The sequence below is a fragment of the Chrysochloris asiatica genome, unplaced genomic scaffold (assembly GCF_000296735.1).
Source record: "Chrysochloris asiatica unplaced genomic scaffold, ChrAsi1.0 scaffold00001, whole genome shotgun sequence".
Lineage (NCBI taxonomy): Eukaryota > Metazoa > Chordata > Mammalia > Afrosoricida > Chrysochloridae > Chrysochloris > Chrysochloris asiatica.
In genome coordinates, this window is record NW_006408519.1 from 3,604,330 (window position 1) to 3,622,753 (window position 18,424).

The 18,424-nt window shown below is 37.0% G+C and overlaps 1 protein-coding gene across 1 annotated transcript in view; it reads left to right on the top strand.

Moving 5' to 3' along the window:
* The window catches only part of RIMS2 (regulating synaptic membrane exocytosis 2), a 738,459-nt gene that overhangs the window by 156,744 nt on the left and 563,291 nt on the right, over positions 1 to 18,424 (top strand). Inside the window, exon 2 of the mRNA XM_006830627.1 lies at positions 7,333 to 7,543. Coding sequence (XP_006830690.1) covers positions 7,333 to 7,543 — 211 coding nt within the window. The remainder of the gene's footprint in view (positions 1 to 7,332; positions 7,544 to 18,424) is intronic.

The following is an 18,424-nucleotide window of genomic DNA, read 5'->3' on the forward strand; positions in this document are numbered from 1 at the left end:
TCATTTTATACCCTGCAGGATGGCAAAATTGACCAATCACAATTAACTCTGCTAACAATCACAACTAAATCAATAATCCCTCAGCATTTTCAACCACATTTTCTTACCAAGACCAACCCATCAGGAAAAACTATTTAGTGGGAGTTTAAAAAGGCTAGAAAAGGCATTAAATAATTCACTGAAAATATTTTAAAACTGACTGATTGAAGTAAAATCAAATTGAAGAAGAGAAAACAATGAAAATTGGCGTCAAGCTTGGCTCAGTGTTACCAACTTTATGATCAATTGGGTTCTGGGTGCCTAAGTTTTAAAACTGCCACTTGTCTGTCTGTGGCTTGCGTTTTGCTATGATTCTGGAAGCTATGCCCAATGTATTTTAAATACCAGCAGAATCAGCCAGAGTCACTGTACCAAAAAGATATGGTCAGTGTTCAACCATTTCAAGAAGTAACATATGATCAAGAGGTAGCATAAGGTCAAGAGTCAATGATAATGAAGGAAGAGGGCCAAGGTACGCTGAACGCATTGCCAAAGAACAAGACTCTGGGAATTAATGGAATACAAATTGAAATCTTTTAACAAACCGAGGCAGCACTGGGTGCACTCACTTATCTATGTAAAAAAATTTGGAAGACAGCTACCTGGCCAAATGATTGGAAAAGGACCATATTTGTGCCAAATTCCAAAGAAAGGTGACCCAGTGGATTGCAGAAATCATGGGATAATATCATAAATATCACACAGAAGCAAAATTTTGCTAAAGATAACTCAAAAATGGCTGTAATAGTACATTGACAGGGAATTGCCAGAGTCTCAGGCTGGATTCAGATGGGGATGTGGAATGAGGAATAGCATAACTGACATCAGATGGATCTTGGCTGAAAATAGAGAATTCAGAAAAGATGTTTTCCTGTGCTTTATTGACTACACAAAGGCATTCGATTGTGTGATCATGACTAGTTATGGACAACATTGTGGAGAGTGATTATTCAAGAACACATAATTATGCTCATGAAGAACCTTTACATACACCAAAAGGCAGTCATTCAAATAGTAGAAGGGGACACTGAATGGTTTAAAATCAGGAAAGGTGTGCGTCAGGGTTGTATCCTTTCACCACACTTAGGCAACCTGTATGCTGAGCAAATAATACTAGAAGCTGGGTTGTATGAAGAAGAACATGCCATCAGGACTGGAGGAAGACTCATTAACAGTCTGTGATACGCAGACTATACAACCTTGCTTGCTGAAAGTGAAGAGAACCTAAAATACTAATGAAGATCAAAGAGCACAGCCTTCGGTATGGGTTGCACCTCAAGGTAAACAAAAAACAACAAAATTCCTCACTACTGGACCAATAAATAGCATCAAGATAAATAGAGACAAGATTGAAATTATCAAATAGTTTATTAAGCTTGGTTCCACCATCAACATTCATGGAAGCAGCAGTCAAGAAATCAAATGACATAATTGCTTTAGGCAAATCTGCTGCACAAGACCTCTTCTCTTTAAAGTGTTCAAGAGCAAAGATGTCAGTTTGAGGACTGGGGTGTGCCTGACCCAAACCATGATATTTTCAATAGCCTCATATGCATGGAAAGATTGGACCATGAATAAAGACTGTAGAAGAATTGATGCATTTGAGTAGAATATTAAAAGTACCATGATCTTCCAAAAGAACAAGCAAATCTGTGTTGGAGGAATGCTCCTTAGAAGCCAAGATGGCTAGACTTCATCTCTCATACTTCAGACATATTATCAGGAAGGTTCAGTTCCTGGAGATGGACATCATGCTTGCTAAAATGGAGGGTCAGTGCAAGAGAGGAAGACCTCCCAATGAGATTGATTGGCACAGTGGCAGCATCAGTGGGCTGAAGCATAGTGATGATTGTAAGATTGCTGCAGGATCAGGCAGTGTTTTGTTCTGTTGTGCATCAGGTCACTATGAGTTAGCACTGACTCGATGGCACCTAACAATAAAGTTTATAAAAAGGAGTTGGGGGAGTTGGAAAGGCATGCCAAATGTATCGTTCTAGGCAAAGGGAAGAGTATGTATAAAATGCATGTATAAAATAATGGGGCACTTTACACTACTCTTATTGGGGATCATCAGAAAAAAACTGTTTTTTGAGGTTACAGAAAGCTAATAAAATCATCATAACTATTTGGAATTCATTGTAAGTGGTAGTATGAAAATGTGAAAGTAGAAGTATGCTTTTGTGATTAAATAAACATAAGGACCCCTGTTATTTTGTTTTGTGCCATCGAGTTGGTTTCAACTCATAGCATTGCTATATAGGGTTTCCAGGGAGCAGCTGGTGGGTTTGAACTGCCCATCTTGTGGTTTGCAGTCCAGTGCTGATCCTACAGCATCACACCAGGAGTTCTGAGGACTCCTAGAACTCTGTTTTATGGACATACTGACTTTAGATTAAGGATCGCTGGTATCATTGTGAGTAAACAGTGGGCTGCTCATGGCAAGGTCAGCACTTCAAGTCCACCAGCTGCTCCTCAGGGGAAAAAAAAAGATGGTATTTTCTCTGTAAAGATTTACAGTCTCAGAAATCCTAAGGATCAGTTTTAGACTGTCCTATAGAGTCACTGTACAGGGTCGCTATGAGTCAGAACCAACTCCACAGCACATGACAACAACAACAACAACATAGAGTCACTATGAGCTGAAATCGACTTGATAACAGTGGGATTGGTGTGGTTTTAACTTTAGATTAACACTTTTTTAAAGCCAGGCTTTGTTATGTATAACTTATTTATAGTAAAATTTACTCTTTTGAAGTACACACACAGGTGAGATTTGATAAACATACTCTGTCATATATCTCCAATCACAATCAAGATGTACAATATTTTCTGTATCCCCAAAAGTTCCTGTGCCCTTTTATAGTCAAATCCTATCACTACACCAGCCTCTGACAGCCATATATTTGATTTCTGTCCCTATAATTTTGCCATATCCAGACTGTCGTGTAAATGAGATAGATCACAGTGTAGCAGAGTGGATGAACTGCAGCCTCTGGACAAATCGTAATCTGTTGTACTGTGGTTGCTTGCATGTTGCTGAGATGCTGGAAGCTATGCCTTTAGCATTTTAAATGCCAGCAGTCACCTGTGGTGGATAGGTTTCCATGGAGCTTCCAGACTAAGACAAACTAGGAAGAATAAAAGGCAGACCACTTCTGAAGGGTTAGCCATGGAAAACCTCATCAATAGCAGTGGAACTATGACTTATATAGTGCCAGAAAAAGAAACTCTCAGGTTGGAAAGCATTCAAAATATGACTGGAAGGGATGTGCTGAGTCACTATACCAAAAATATTTGGTTGATTTTCAACCACTTCAAGAGGTAGCATATGCTCAAGAATCAGTGGTATTGAAGGAAGAAATCTAAGCTGCACTAAAGGCATTGGTGAAAACAAGGCTCCAGGAATTGACAGAATAAATCTTGAAATGTTTCAACAAACTGAAGCAGTTTTAGAGGCACTCATTCATATCTATGCTAAGACTTTTGGAAGACTACTACCAGGGCTAACAGATTGAAATAGATCTGTATTTGTACCCAGTCCAAAGAAAGGTGACCCAACAGAATGTGGAAATCAACAAACAATATTGTTAGTATCACATGTGAGTACAATTTTGCAATGATACTTCAAAAAATAATTGCAGCAGCTTATGGATGGGAAGTTGTCAGAAAGTCAAGCCAGAGTCAGAAGGGTGGAGCTAGGGATATCATTAGTGACTTCAGATGGATCTTGAGTGAAAACAGAGAATACACACACAAAAAAAAGTTTACTTGTCCTTTATTGACTATACAAAGGTATTTGAATGTATGGATCATATCCAACCATGGATAACATTGTGCATTATGGAGAATGGATATCCCAGAACACTTGCTATGGTCATGAGGAATAAGGAGATGCTGAATAGTTTGAAATCAGGAAGGGTGTATGCCAAGGTTGTATCATTTCACCATATTTATTTAGTTTGTATGCTGAGCAAGTAATCTGAGAAGCTGGATTATATGACGTGACATAAATATTGAAGAAAGACTCCTTAACCTGCATTGTACAGTTGGTATAGCCTTGCTTGTTGGAAACAAAATCCTGATGACCATCAAAGACTACAGCCTTCAGTGTGGATTGCACCTTGATGTAAGAAAAACAAAAAACCTTCATAACTGGACCAGTACATAACATGATGATAAATGAAGACGAGACTGAAGTTGTCAAAAACTTCGTTTTGCTCTGATTCACAGTCAACGTTTATGAAAGCAGCAGTTCAGAAAGCAAAGGACATATTACATTAGACAACCTGTTCAAAAGACCTCTTTAAAGTTTAAAGAGCAAAGGTGTCAGTTTAAGGAATAAGATGTGTTTGACTCAGGCCATGGTATTTTCAATTGCCTTGTATGCATGTCCAACTTTCATTGGACAATGAATAAAGAAGATCATGGAGAAAATGATGCATTTGAAATGTGGTGTTGGTGAAGAATTTTGAAAGTACCATGGACTGCTAGAAGAACAAACAAATCTGTCTTAAAGAAATATAACCAGAATGCTCCTTAGATGTGAGTTTTGCAAGACTTTGCCTCTCATACTTTGGACATGTTGTTAGGTGGGACCAATCCCTGGAGAAAGACATCATATTTGGTGAAGTGGGGGGTCATCAAAAAAGAGTAAGACTTCCAATGAGATGGATTGACAGAATGGGTTCAACAGTGGGTTCACATGTAACAATTGTGAGGAAGGTGCAAGACCATGCAGTGTTTCATTCGGTTGTGCATAGTGTTGCTGTGAGTCAGAAGCAACTTGATGGCACCTAACAACAACCACAACTATAAGATGTACAAAACCAAAACTATATGGTCATAAGTGTTCATTGTAACTCGAATATGTTGTAAGTTGGGGACTCCTTGTATTTGACTATGGGTGCTAACTGCAAGGTTGGTGGTTCAAACCTACTAGCCGCTCCTCCAAACCCTATACATGATCACTATGAGTCAGAACTTACTTGATAGCATGTAGCAACAACAATAGTATATAAAAATACAATTGACTTTTTTTATATGGTGATCTTTGTATTCTGTGACCTTCCTAAACTCACTTATTTGTTATAGGAACTTTTTTGGTAGTTTCTTTGGCATTGTATACATAAACAATTACCATCTGCATATACAGGCGGCTTCTTATCTTCCTTTCTAACTGTACGCCTTTCATTTCTTTTAGCTTGCCTTAATGCATCAGCTAGAATTTTAAGTTTTATATTAATTAAGAATAGTGAGTGAGGACACCTTGTCCTGTTATTGATGTTAGGGGTGGGGGGAAGTATTCAGTCTTAACATACAGCATGATGTTAGCTGTAGATTTTTTCTAAATGCCCTTCTCAGGCTATGGAACTTTCTGTCTCTTTCTAGTTTGCTGAGCAGTTTTGTCAAGTGGTTTCTCAACATATTTTGTGCTAATAATGTGTTTTTCTCTCCTTTAGTCTGTTAAAATATGGTGAATTACATTGCTTAATTTTAGAATATGAAAGCAACCTATGATAAACATAATTTATTTCTAATGTATTATCCTTTAATATATTCCTGTTTTTATATGCAAATATTATGTTGAGGAACTTTACATTTGTTCATGAGGAGTATTGGTGTGTAGTTTTCTTGTAATACCTTTGTGTATGTACAATGGCTTTGGTTTCTGAGTAATTATGAAATTAATTGGAAATGTTCCTTCTTTTATTTTTTGAAGAGATAGATTGTATAGAATTGGTGTTTTTTCTCCTTTAAATGTTTGGTAGATTCAATGATAAAGACACTCGGAACTGGAGTTTCTATTTTTGGGAGGTATTTGAACTAAGAATTAAAAATTTAAAAATAAATATAGGAATCATGCTATTTATTCTTAATTGAGATGACTTCCTGTCTTTCAAGGAAATGGTCCATTTATCAAATAACTGTAGAATTTATGGACATAGAATTATTTGCATTATTTCCTTGTTAGATGTATGTCTGTGTGTCTGTAATATGTCTGCTCTTTTATTCTTGCTATAGGTAATCTGTGTTACGATCCTTTTTCCTAGGTTATTCTGCCTAAAGGTTTATCAATTTTATTAATTTTTTTTCAAATTGACAGCTTTTGGTTTCATTGATCTCTGCTTTAAGTTGTATTATTTCCTTCCTTCTGCATTCTTCATGTTTAATTTTCCTTTCATTTTTTAGTTTCTTATAGAAACAGATTACTGAGTTGAGATCCTTAAAAAGCAGTTTATATGTGTAGATCCAGTTTTTCATAAAATAAAATATTATTATACCCCTGCCTCAAAACTTCTTTAAAACTTTTTGTAGTACATGTATTTTTGTTGTTAAGTACCATTGAGTCAGTTCTGACTCATAGCGACCCTGTATAGGATTTCCAAGGAGCGTCTAGTGAGTTTGAACCACTGACCTTGTGGCATGTAGTTGGTTTGTTATTGTTGTTGTTGAGTGCTATATGGTTGGTTCCGACTCGTTGCAACCTGTTGGAGTCAGAAACGTTATGATTTTGTAGATTATTCAACATTTTGTCATTGTTGAATTCGAGCTTTATACTTCTTGAAGCAAGACAAATGATCATTTTAAAACATTTTCCATTTTCTTTATTAAGATTGTAAGTAAAACGTTTTATCACTGTTTGTTTTTAATGATAGTAACTAATACCTGTTTCTCGGTGCTTTTAAAAAAATCTTTTCAGTTTGAAAGTAAAACTTGTATTTTCTTGCACAGACTCACTTGGCCAGCTCTTAATATTTCACAGTGTTTTCATAGCCAACTACTGTCCAGACTGTTGAACAGATTTAAACAATTAGTGAGTGCACTCAGCCAGTGTTTTTCCCTCTGTTTGGATTCTGCAGGTTATTCCATGTGAGATTCAGTCTCAATTATTTGAAATTCATAGGTTTTGGCTTCACTGTGCAAGTCAAATTAGTCCCTATTTCAGAAATGAAACTATTGAAAAAATAACAGTATAAATATCTTAAAGCATGTAATTTAATGTATGTTACCCATGGTAGGTAGAAATTTTAGAATTAGACTTCAAAAAATACCTCCATATACATATTAATTGGTTCTTAAATATTCATGTCAGAAGAGTTATAACACTTTCAAGAAATGATTTTCCAGAGAAGATGCTATTCTATAATTAAACAATTAAATTTTCATTACTTTAGTCTCACTTTATGAATTGTTTTGATTTTGAAATTGGGTCGTAGCTACAGATTGTGATAATTATTATTTTTCTGAGACCAGCAGGAAACACATTTTAAAAATCTGTTTTTATCTCTCCAGAAAACTGCATCAGCAGTTCGAAATGTATAAGGAGCAGGTAAAGAAGATGGGAGAAGAATCACAACAACAGCAAGAACAGAAGGGAGAAGCCCCTACCTGTGGGATCTGCCATAAAACCAAGTTTGCTGATGGCTGTGGCCACAACTGTTCTTATTGCCAAACCAAGTTCTGTGCGCGTTGTGGAGGCCGAGTGTCCTTACGCTCAAACAAGGTACAGAAATCGTTTAAATTACATGTAACGAATCTCTTAGAAGTAGATCATTGGTAAAATTAAGAAGATAAATTGAAGTTATTACTCAGATAAACTAAAGAATAGAGCCTTCTCTAGTGCTCTCATCTTTAAGGTTTTTTTCACCGCTTTTTAGCTGAGTTAAAAGAGAATTGTTTCAATATTCCATTTAACTTACATTTTGTTGGAGTTCAGACATTCAAAGGGTCTGAAGGATTTCAAAACCTTTAATTACAGGTGCAGAAAACTCAGATCGGAAAAACTAAAGTTCACTCTCAAAGTCAGACAAATGATTAATATTGTGAGTTAGCTTTTCCATTACTACACATTCTTTACAAACTTTGTGTATTTGCTCTTTCTTTGGTCCCGTTTCCTGTTTTGTAAAGGAAGCAGTTTCCAGCCTTGAGATTCTGTGCTTTATACTTTCCCCTGTCTATCGTTTAACATTAATAACATAAACAGTAGACTTTGGAATTTAAGAAAGAAACATTAAGAAGGTGTTTCACACTTGTATTAGCGTTCTGTAATTTATCCATCTTCTTCAGAGAATACGTTAATGGTATCCAAAGAATGATTTGTTGAAATTAACAAAAGTAGAATTTTAAAATGTTTGTTGACTCAGTAAGGTCTTTAGAACTTGCATTTTTCTTCTTACTAGTATCTTATTTTCTAATTCTTATACTTGGTGGTGGTAGTGGTGTGCCATTGAATCGATTCTCGCTCATAGTGACTCTGCGTAGCTCTGGTAGCGTAGTGGTTACGAATCAGGCTGCGAACCACAAGGTCAGCAGTTCGAAACTACCAGCTGTTCCGCAGGAGAAAGATGAGGCTTTCTACTCCCGTAAAGATTTACACCCTCAGAAACCCTGTACAGGGTCGCTATGAGTCGGAACCGACTGTAAGGCACATAACAACAACAACAATAGGGTTTCCGAGGCTGTAGATTTTTGCAGGAAAGGAAAGCCTCATCTTTCTCCTACGGAGCACCTGGTAGATTTGAACTGCTGACCTTACAGCTAACAGACGAACAGGTAACCCACTATGCTACCAGGGCTCCTTATTCTTTACTTAGGTTGTTGTTGTTGTTGTTAAGTACCCTGGAGTCGGTTCTGACTTATTGTGACCCTGCACAGGGATCCCGAGGCTGTAAATCTTTACGGGAGGAGAATGCCTCATCTTTCTCCGGCAGAATGGCTGGTAGTTTCAAACTGCCAACCTTGAGTTTAGCAGCCCCAGTCATAACCACTACGCTACCTTATGTAGTTTTCTTTAATAGAAAGCTGATATCATTAAAAACATTTACTCGTTGCCATCCAGTTGATTCTGACTCAAGACAAGCCCATCCATATGTGTCATAGTACAATTGTGTTCCATAGGGTTTTTATTTTAAGATTTTTATTATGGATTGAGTGAAAGTTTACAGGGCAGATCATCAGTTTTACATTCAATAAATCATACACCTTGTTTCATTACAATTATTATAATCCCCTCTATGTACGATCACGTAACAGTATTTCTCTCTGTTCATGTTAGCTCTTTTTGTTTGTTTCATTACAATGATAATAATCCCCTCCATGTACCATCAGTTAACCGTATTTCTCTCTATTCACGTTAGCTCTTTTTTTGTTTTTAAACACTCAGGCATATATAATAATTTACACCACCAAAGGGCACATTCTGCAAGTGTGCCTTCTGCCACCAGCTCTTAGTCCCTCTCTTCCTATAAATCTAGAGTTCTCAGCTGCTCCCTCTCTCCATGTCCCCATCTCTACTGCCATCTCTGGATAAGGTCCCACATTCCTCTTGTGCTCTTCTCCCATGATGGTCCTAGGGTCCTTTGTTTGTGGACTGTAAGATTAACTACTCCCCTGTTTTTGTTACAAAGCTTCTACCTTTACAATTGTGATAGTCACAGTTAGTCATGATAACAGTTACTCAGTATTGAATCATAAGAATCTTATCCCCATCTCTTTAGCTCCATAGGGTTTTCAAGACTGATTTCTCTGGAGATTGCCAGGCATTTCTTCTGATGTGCCTGGATATCCAGCCTTTTGATTAGTAGTTAAACATCTTACCCATATACTCTACCCAGAGGATCCCTTTAAATACAGTATTTAGTGGGAATTTGTTAACGCTGTACAACTTCATTTCCTCCTTTTTCTCATTGTTCCCCTTACATCTAATGTCCACATTTTTAACAAGATACTGTGTATGATGACAGGAGTTTTCTCAATACTTCTTTCTGAGCCCTCACCAGAATTGCTTTTAGTATCTCTGAATTTATCAATATTCTCCTCAATGCAATCTAGGCTTTTACTATCAAGTGCCTCAAAGCTCTTCCAACCTCTTTCCATTACCAAATCAAAGTCAGTTTCATCTTTTTGGTTATTTTTAACCCTCTTCCCATGACCCAAATCTTTGTTTGCTTTTGTTGTCATATGTAAAAACTCACTGCCCAGTACAAGGACCCCTATGTTTTCTTCTAAGAGTTTAATAATTTTAGCTCTCAAAATAGGTCATTGATCCATTTTTAGTAAATTTTTAAAATCTGGTGTTAGATATGAGTCCTGCTTTATTCTTTTGTATATGGGCATTCAGTTATCCTGGCCCCATTTATTGAAGAGGTGGTTCTAATCTTCCACTGAGTGGAAAAAACAGAGCTCTTAAAGATTTCAGCTTGGGAACACTTCATAGGGCCATTATGAGTCGAAATTGATTTGATGGCAGTGGGAATTCTTATAGTTTCATTTCTGGTGCTCTTTGTAACTTTTTGTAGATCTCTATTTCTGTGTTATCATTTTATTTATTCATTTTTTGCCTGAGGAATTTTCCTTTGATATTTCTTGTAGTGTGAGCTTATAGGTAATGAATACTTTTCAGCTTTTGTATTCTGAAGTTTTCTTTATTTTGCCTTCATTTTTTTTTAAAGGTTATTTTATCAGCTGTAGAATTTCTCAGGGTTTTAAATGTGTTGCTTTACTGCCTTCTCCATTTTACTATTTCTAACAAGAAATGTGATTGTCAATTTTGTTTCTCTGTCCATAATGTTTTCTTTTTTCCCTCTGGCCACTTTAAAGTTTTTTTTTTTAATGACTGGTTATGTGCAATCTAATTATGACATCTATTTGTGTATTTGTTTTCATGTCTTGCAAGTCATAGAACATTTTAGATCTCTGAGTTTATAATTTTCATGAAGTCTGGAGAAATTTGGCCATTATTTCTTCACATATTTTTTTTTTTTTTTTTGGCCCCCCTTGGTATCTTTCTCCTCATTCAGGGACTTAGATTACACTGCTTAGAGTTTTCTTACAGTTCACTTATATTCTTTTCATTAAGAGAATTTCTTTTTCTTTTTTGTTTTGGGTATTTTCCTTTGCTATGTCTTTATGTTCACTCATTTTTTCTGCTGCAATGTCAAATCTGCTGTTAACACCATTCGGTGTATTTTTCATCTCTAAAAATCTAATTGGAGACTTTAAAAAATATCTTCTATAGCAACTACACCAGAGATGGAGGCTGAGCTGAGGACTTTAGACTCATGGAAAGAGAAAACCTGTGTGCTGGAGGCCAGAAGGCAGGCTTGCAGAATGTGTCCTTTGGTTGTTTAAATTATTATATATTCCCAAGTGTTTTTGTGTACATCCAAAAAAAAAAAGCCACCCAGAGAGATGCATGGAGGGGATTGTAATCATTGCAGTGATATGAAATATGATAGAATGAGTGAAAAACTGATGTTCTCCTGTGTAAGCTATTATCACTCAATGAACAAAAACTTCGAAAAATTATCTTCTATATCTCGACTTATTTTTTTGAACATATTAGAACACAGTTTTAATAAGTGATTTGATGTTTTATTTTGCTAATTCTAGCCTCTTTGCCAGTTTTGACTTGACTTTGATAGATGATTCTCAGTATGGGATGTGTTTTCCTGCCTCTTTCCATGCCTAGTCTCTTAGGTTGAATGCCAGGCATAGTAAATTTTACTTTGTTGGGTGATGGATATTTTTGTATATCTATAAGTCTTATTGAGCTTTGTTCTGGGATGCAATTCTGTGGAAGAAGTTTGATCCTTTTGTATCTTGTTTTTATGATTTATTAGGCAGGTATGGAACAGCTTAGCACTAATTATTCTCTTTTACTGGAGCAACACTTTCATGACTACTTTACCTCATGGCCTGTGCATTAGGAGTTTTCCCAGTCAGGCAGGCGGGAACAACCACCATTCTCTGTAACCTTTTTAAAAGATTCTCTTCCTACCTGTGGGTCTTCCACCAACATATAGGTGTTGTTCCTCCATTCGAAGATCTCTGGGGTTTTCTACTGTAGTTATTTCTCCTCCATGGTAACCTTTTCTTTGAGCCCTCAGAATCTCAGAAATTCTGCCAGGCTCTACCTCAGTTTCTCCATATTGTGTTATTTATGTTGTTGTTGTTAAGTGCTGGCGAGTCTATTCTGACCTAGAGTAAGCCTGTATAGGGTTTCCAAGGAGCAGCTGGTGAGCTTAAACCAGCGACCTTGCAGTTCAAATGACTTTGCAGTCTCACACATTAGCCCACAGCACCAGTTTTCATTCAGTCTGGGAAAATTGGCCTAAGTCTTTCAATGTAGTAAGCTTGACAGTTTAGAGCTTATCTTGCTTACTTTCATTCTGTTGCTATCACTGCCATTGTTGTCTGTGTGAAGCTTTAAAAAGCACTCTTTCATACATTTTTTTCTGCTTTCTTTCTTGTTTTTTTTTTTTTTTTTTTCAGGCAGGAGAAATCCAGTCCCTATTTTGGCCCAAAGCAGAAGACCCCAATGAGATTTGACTATAAGAAAATATATTTCCTAGTTTCTAATGCATTGTCCCTTTGTACTGAGCAAGCTAGTCAATAAATTAAGTATAATGAAAAATTGGAATGTCTCTTGAAAATGAATGCTGTGAATTCGGCCGATAGGTGTGGCTTATGAAAGAAGGTGGGCATGGAAGCAGCAGCCCCTGCTTCTCCCTCTTCCGTTTCTTTCAAGTTTTTTATTTGACAGAGAACTGTCAGAGGAAAGAAAGATAAAAATAATCTAGATTTTAGTGCAAGGCAAACAGTCTTGTATTTATTTTATTAGTTTTTCTACATTTTCATTCATGTAAGAGATCTGTCCTAAGAAGGTCTTCATTTTCATCCAAAAACATTCCATTGACAGGTATGGTAAAGCTTGCCTGTATTCCAAATGAAAAGAGTATTGAGTTCAATTTTTCTTTTCAAATTGAATCATCATACCTGTGCTCACTTATATAATAAGACTTTTGCTATCACTAGGGGCTAAATACATCTGATTTATCACAGCCCCAATGGAATAAGATTAGTAGAATTTGGTCAGACTATTAGTATGAAATCTAATAATTTTATAACTTAAAAATTTTATCATAAAGCTGTTTTAAAATTATTTGGGTGATCTCCTGAGAGACAAGGGTAAAATAAACTTTTGTTTTAATTTTGATTAAGATTCATGTGGAGCTGTCCTTAAAAATTAAATTATCTTGAGGTACATTTACGATACAGAAAGAATAAATAACACTCAGGATTGTGGGATTGCCGTTACAACAAAGTTTATGAAATATTGCCTGCATTTATTTTCTTTTAAGATGAACAAAAGTTATATATTTAGTAAAATGAAAAAAAAAATGACTATAAAAAATGTTTTATTGTGAATTATGTGATAGTTTACCTGAGAGAACATTAGCTTTACATTAATCTTATCGTATATTGTTTCATTGCCGTAGTTACAATCCCCTCCATCCATCATCAACCAACCAAAGGGTATACCCTGCAAGTCTGCACCCTGGTTGTCAGCACAGAGCCCCTCTCCCTCTCTGGGTCGAGAGTCCCCAGCTGCTCCATATCTCCACGTCATCATCTCTGCCTCCATCTCTGACGTCACTGTTTCTCTGGGTAGGGTCCCGCACTCTGTTCTTCTCCCTTGGTGGTCCCAGGTACCTCCGCTCCTGGACTGCAAAATCAATCACACCTTTTGCTACAAAATGTCTACCTTTACATTTCCAACCCTCACAGTCAGTCCTGATAGCAATTATTCACTATTGTGCCACATGAGTGCTATCCCCATCTCCTGTCATCAGCCCCACCCAGACGGATTGGATAATACTCAGTGGAGATTCTACCTTCCTCCACAACCTTTGGATCTAGGTTCCCTCTTGAAAGCTTGTAAGCCAGTCACTTCTTGCCATTGTAGCCCCCCATTTTGGGTAGCCAGTGTCCAAGTTGCCCATCCCTGTCTACCTGTGCATCAAGGGTGTGGGAATGATCCTTGCTGTAAAGGTTTGTTCCCTCTTTTGAGCTACTGCATCCATAGGTCACATTCATCAAATTGTATCAAATTACTCTTTTTTTCCTGTTCTTTCTTCTTCTTGTTGAATTCTGATCATCCAGCCATTGAAGCCAGGTCAAGTGGGTATTATCTGCAAGTGTGGGTGTTCTTGTGCATATGCCCTCTCTTCTTATCAGTTGGATGCTTCACTCTCCACTCTAGTCCTCTGTGGCTATGACACTGATTCGGCCCAGGAATCCTTAGGTCTTCCCACACTGCTGGTCAACCAGGTCTCCACCTGGGTTCATAGGAGTCTATTGAATGTGGTAGGGCTTAGCTCGCTGCTTCATTGCTGTTTTTCCCTCACTTCCCTTTATCAGTAACCAACGTGGTCACCAGTCAGAGTGCTTGTCTGCTCGTGTATTCCCATTGAGTCTTAGTCTTGGAAAGGCATTTACTCTGAGGAAGAAAAATAATGACTTTTAAAAGAATAAATTATTTTATAGCCATACAAAAAGTTTGTGTGGAAATTCTATTATTTTTAAATTCCGTTTTTCTGCAATTTTTTTGAAACCACTTTATAGAATGCTAATGTTAATAAAGAAGACACTACAGATAATTTATAAAGAGCATTATTTTAAATTTGAAAGTATGGCAAATTTGTTTTCTATTTCTTTTACTTTTTGGTGGGAAATAGATTATAATCTGTTCAACAGTCTAATTTAAAAAAATAGCTAATATACAATAGCAAGTTTCTTTTGAATATAAAACTTGGCAAATATAGCATATGAACTTTTTAGTTCACAAATAAGATTTAAAGTAGGAAGCAGGAGAAAGATGAGGCTTTCTGATTTTGAGGCGGTTACGAGCCTCAGAAACCCTGTACAAGGTTGCTATGAGCCAGAACCGACTTGATAGCACTTAACAGCAACAACAAATGGTTATAAAAGAGAGTTATTAAGCAAGTTCTTTAAAATCCATTGACGTAAGTGTAGGCAGTATGTACAATCCTAAGAATGGAATGATAATATTCTGTTGTGTGTTTTTGTTAAGTGCCATTGAGTCGATTCCGACCATAGTGACCCCTGTATAGGATTTCCAAGAAGCAGCTGCTGAGTTTGAACCATTGACCTTGCAGTCTGATGCTAAGTCTAAATATAATTTATATGTCTGGTTTTAGTGATTGTTATATCGTACACTGAGAGATAAGATAATGATTAGAGTATTTTTTTAGTCCTCTGGGCAGTGTTATTATTATTTTTTTACATTGTAAGCCACTATGATAAGGAGCTCTGGTAGCCTAGTGGTTACGAATCGGGCTGCAAACCACAAGGTCAGCAGTTCGAAACTACCAGCTGCTCCACAGTAGAAAGATGAGGCGTTCTGCTCCCATAAAGATTAATAGCCTTGGAAACCCTGTGCAGGGTCGCTATGAGTTGGAACTGACTCCATGGCACATAACAACAACAGCATGATAACCTGCAGGTATGTAGAACCGCTGTGTAGTAATGATAGGGTGCTAGTATATGTTATTGGTCCCCAAATACCCAAGACACGCAGTATTGCATATGAATTTTCTTTTAGACTTCTTAAAAATACTATATACCAGTATCTCAGAAAGAATTTGACTTCTTCAGGGAGAGAGTGACATAAGGTGAGAAAAATCAGGAAAACCACGTTCTGTTTCTGTTCTGGTGTGGTGAGACATTTTTTTGACAAGTCATTTCACCTTTTTGTGCTTCTGATTTAAAAATCCGAAATATGAATGCATCAATATAAATTATTTCGAAGGTCTCTTTGGGGTTTAATTTTTTCATTGAAGTGAGCAATTTTATTATTATCATTATTAAAGTTTATGGTTATTTTTGTATGCCATGGTGCCAGTTCTGACTCATAGCGGCCCTATATGACAGACTAATATTAGCCTGTAGGGTTTTCTAGGCCAGATCTTTATGAGGAACAGAATGCTGGGTTTCCCTACCACACCCAGCCCCTTGTGGCTGGTGGCTTCAAACCATCAACCTTTCAGTTAACATCCAAGCACTTAATCACTGCACTACCAGGTCTCCTCAGCTATAAGATACATCCCATTTTTAAACCTTCTACATTTATAATTCAAGCACTAAAAGGGGAGAGTTGATGCTTAGAGGATAAATTATAATGCTCAAACCCACTGCATCGAACTCACTGCAGCTAAGGAAAGACAAAATGTGTTGCCTTTGAGTCAATTCCAACTCATGATGATGACATATACTGGAGTGTGGGAACTGCTCCACAGGGCTTTCTTGGTGCTTGTCTTTATAGAACCTTTCTTTATGGTACCACTGGTTGGATTTGAACTGCCAACTTTTCAATTTCAGTCACAAGCAAATCATTTATGGCACCCAGGAGTCTTAGGGAAAAAACCCCAAACCTTGGTAATCTTAATTTTTCTGTTTCCAATAAGCTTGAGTCCAGGACTCAGATCAGCCATCTGTAATCTCTTCTTGCAGCAGGTTGAGCTGATTGGTTCTCCTTTGGTGTACCTGTTAAACCCAGTTCACAGAGGTAGAACATTTTTCCCACTGAATGGCAGGTGTTTGTAAACTGGTCGTATGCATCTTTCTTCTGGTCTTAGAGTTCCTTAAAAGAAAAACCACTGACTTGTATGAAACCCAGTAATAATAGTTCTATAGATAGTTTCCTTTGGAAACACGATTCTTTAAATAAAAATGTTTTGGTAACCCTGAGTTAATCCAGAATATATTGTTAAAACCTACAGCTCTCCATTTTCCCAAACTTTCCAATGAATAGACAGTTTACCATTTGTATAATGACTTTTAAAGGGTCATTGTTGTTGTTGTTAGGTGCCATTGAGTCAGAACAGACTCTTAGTGACCCTATGCACAATATAAAAAACAAAACAAAAACACTCCCCAGCCCTGCACCAACTTCTCAATTAGTGCTACAGTTGAGGCCTTTGCTGTTGACACTGTGCCAATGCATCTCATTGGGGGTGGGGGAGGGTCTTCCTCTTTTTCTCTGACCCTTCGCTGTACCAAACATGATATCCTTCTCCAGTGACTAGTCCCTCCTGACAGTATGTCTGCAGTATGCAGATGAAGTCTGGCCATCTTGGTTTCCAAGGAGGATTCTAGCTGTACTTCTTCTATTACGTTTCATGAGTTAACAGACTAATCTCTACTGCTGCATAAATAGCCCTGGTGATGTCATGGTTAAAGTGATGAGCTGCTACTGACATATCAGTGGTTCGAAAGAGAAAAGATGTGGCAGTGGCCTTCAGAAAAGATTCACAGTGTTGGAAACTTCATGAGTACCAATACAGCAGTGGGCTGGTTTGCAAGATGGAAAGAGAAGTGTGATAGACTGAAAAGACTCTGATGTTTGTGGTCAGACAGATGAGTTCAAATTGCACCATCACTATTTCCTATGTGCTCTACTATATATATATATATAAGTTAATGCTTGATTACTCACATAGTTCTTGAAATGACTGAAAATTGTGTTTTCCTCTGAGCCAAATTTTATACTCAAGTATGTTTTTTTAAAAATGATTGAGAAGTTTCATTAATTCTCTTAGGGAACTGTATGTAGTATTAAGTTTTTATTTTTATCCCTTTCCACATTTATATAACATGGCGGTGTTGAGTGTATCGCTATTTTAGAAAAATAGGCAAGTGTATTAAATATATGAATTTTTTATATCTTTCATTTATAAATGGTGCATGACTACCACTTAAGCAAATGACTGTACCAGGTCCTCAATTTTAAACTAATAAACATAACCTATTGTTGTTGTTACTTAAACCAAATGGCCACCACTCATCTGTCAGTTTGTTTTACTGTGATTCTTGTGAGTTGCTGTGATTCTGAAAGCTATTCTACAGGTATTTTAAATACTAGCAGGGTCACCCATGGTGGACAGGTTTCAGATAAGCTTCCAGACAAAGACAGACTAGGAAGAAAGAGTGATGAAACTATTTCCGAATATTTAGTCACTGAAAACCTTATGAATAGCAGAGAAACACTGGCAGATATAGTGCAGGAAAATGAGCCCCTCAAGTTGAAAGACACTCAAAATGCGACTGGGGAAGAGCTGCCTCCTCAAAGTAGAGTTGACTGTGATAATGTGAATTGAGTAAAGCTCGTGGGATAAAAACCTGTGGGACCGTCATTTGCTGATGGGGCACAACTCAAAACGAAGAGAAACAGCTGTAAAACATCCACTGAAGATCGGAATATGCAATGTACACAGTGTGAATCTGGGAAAATTGGAAGTCGTCAAAAATGAAATGGAACTCATAAACATTGATAGGCATTAGTGAGCTGAAATGGTCTGGTATTGGCCATTTTTAATCTGACAACCACATGGTCTACTATGCTGGGAATGACAAATTGAAGAGGAATGGTGTTGCATTCATTGTCAAAAAGAACATATCCACAAATGCTGTTTGTGATAGGATAATATCCATGCACCTACAGAGAATTCCAGTTAATACCACTATTATTCAAATTTATGCAGCAACCACTAAAACCAGTGAGGATGAAATAGAAGAATTCTAC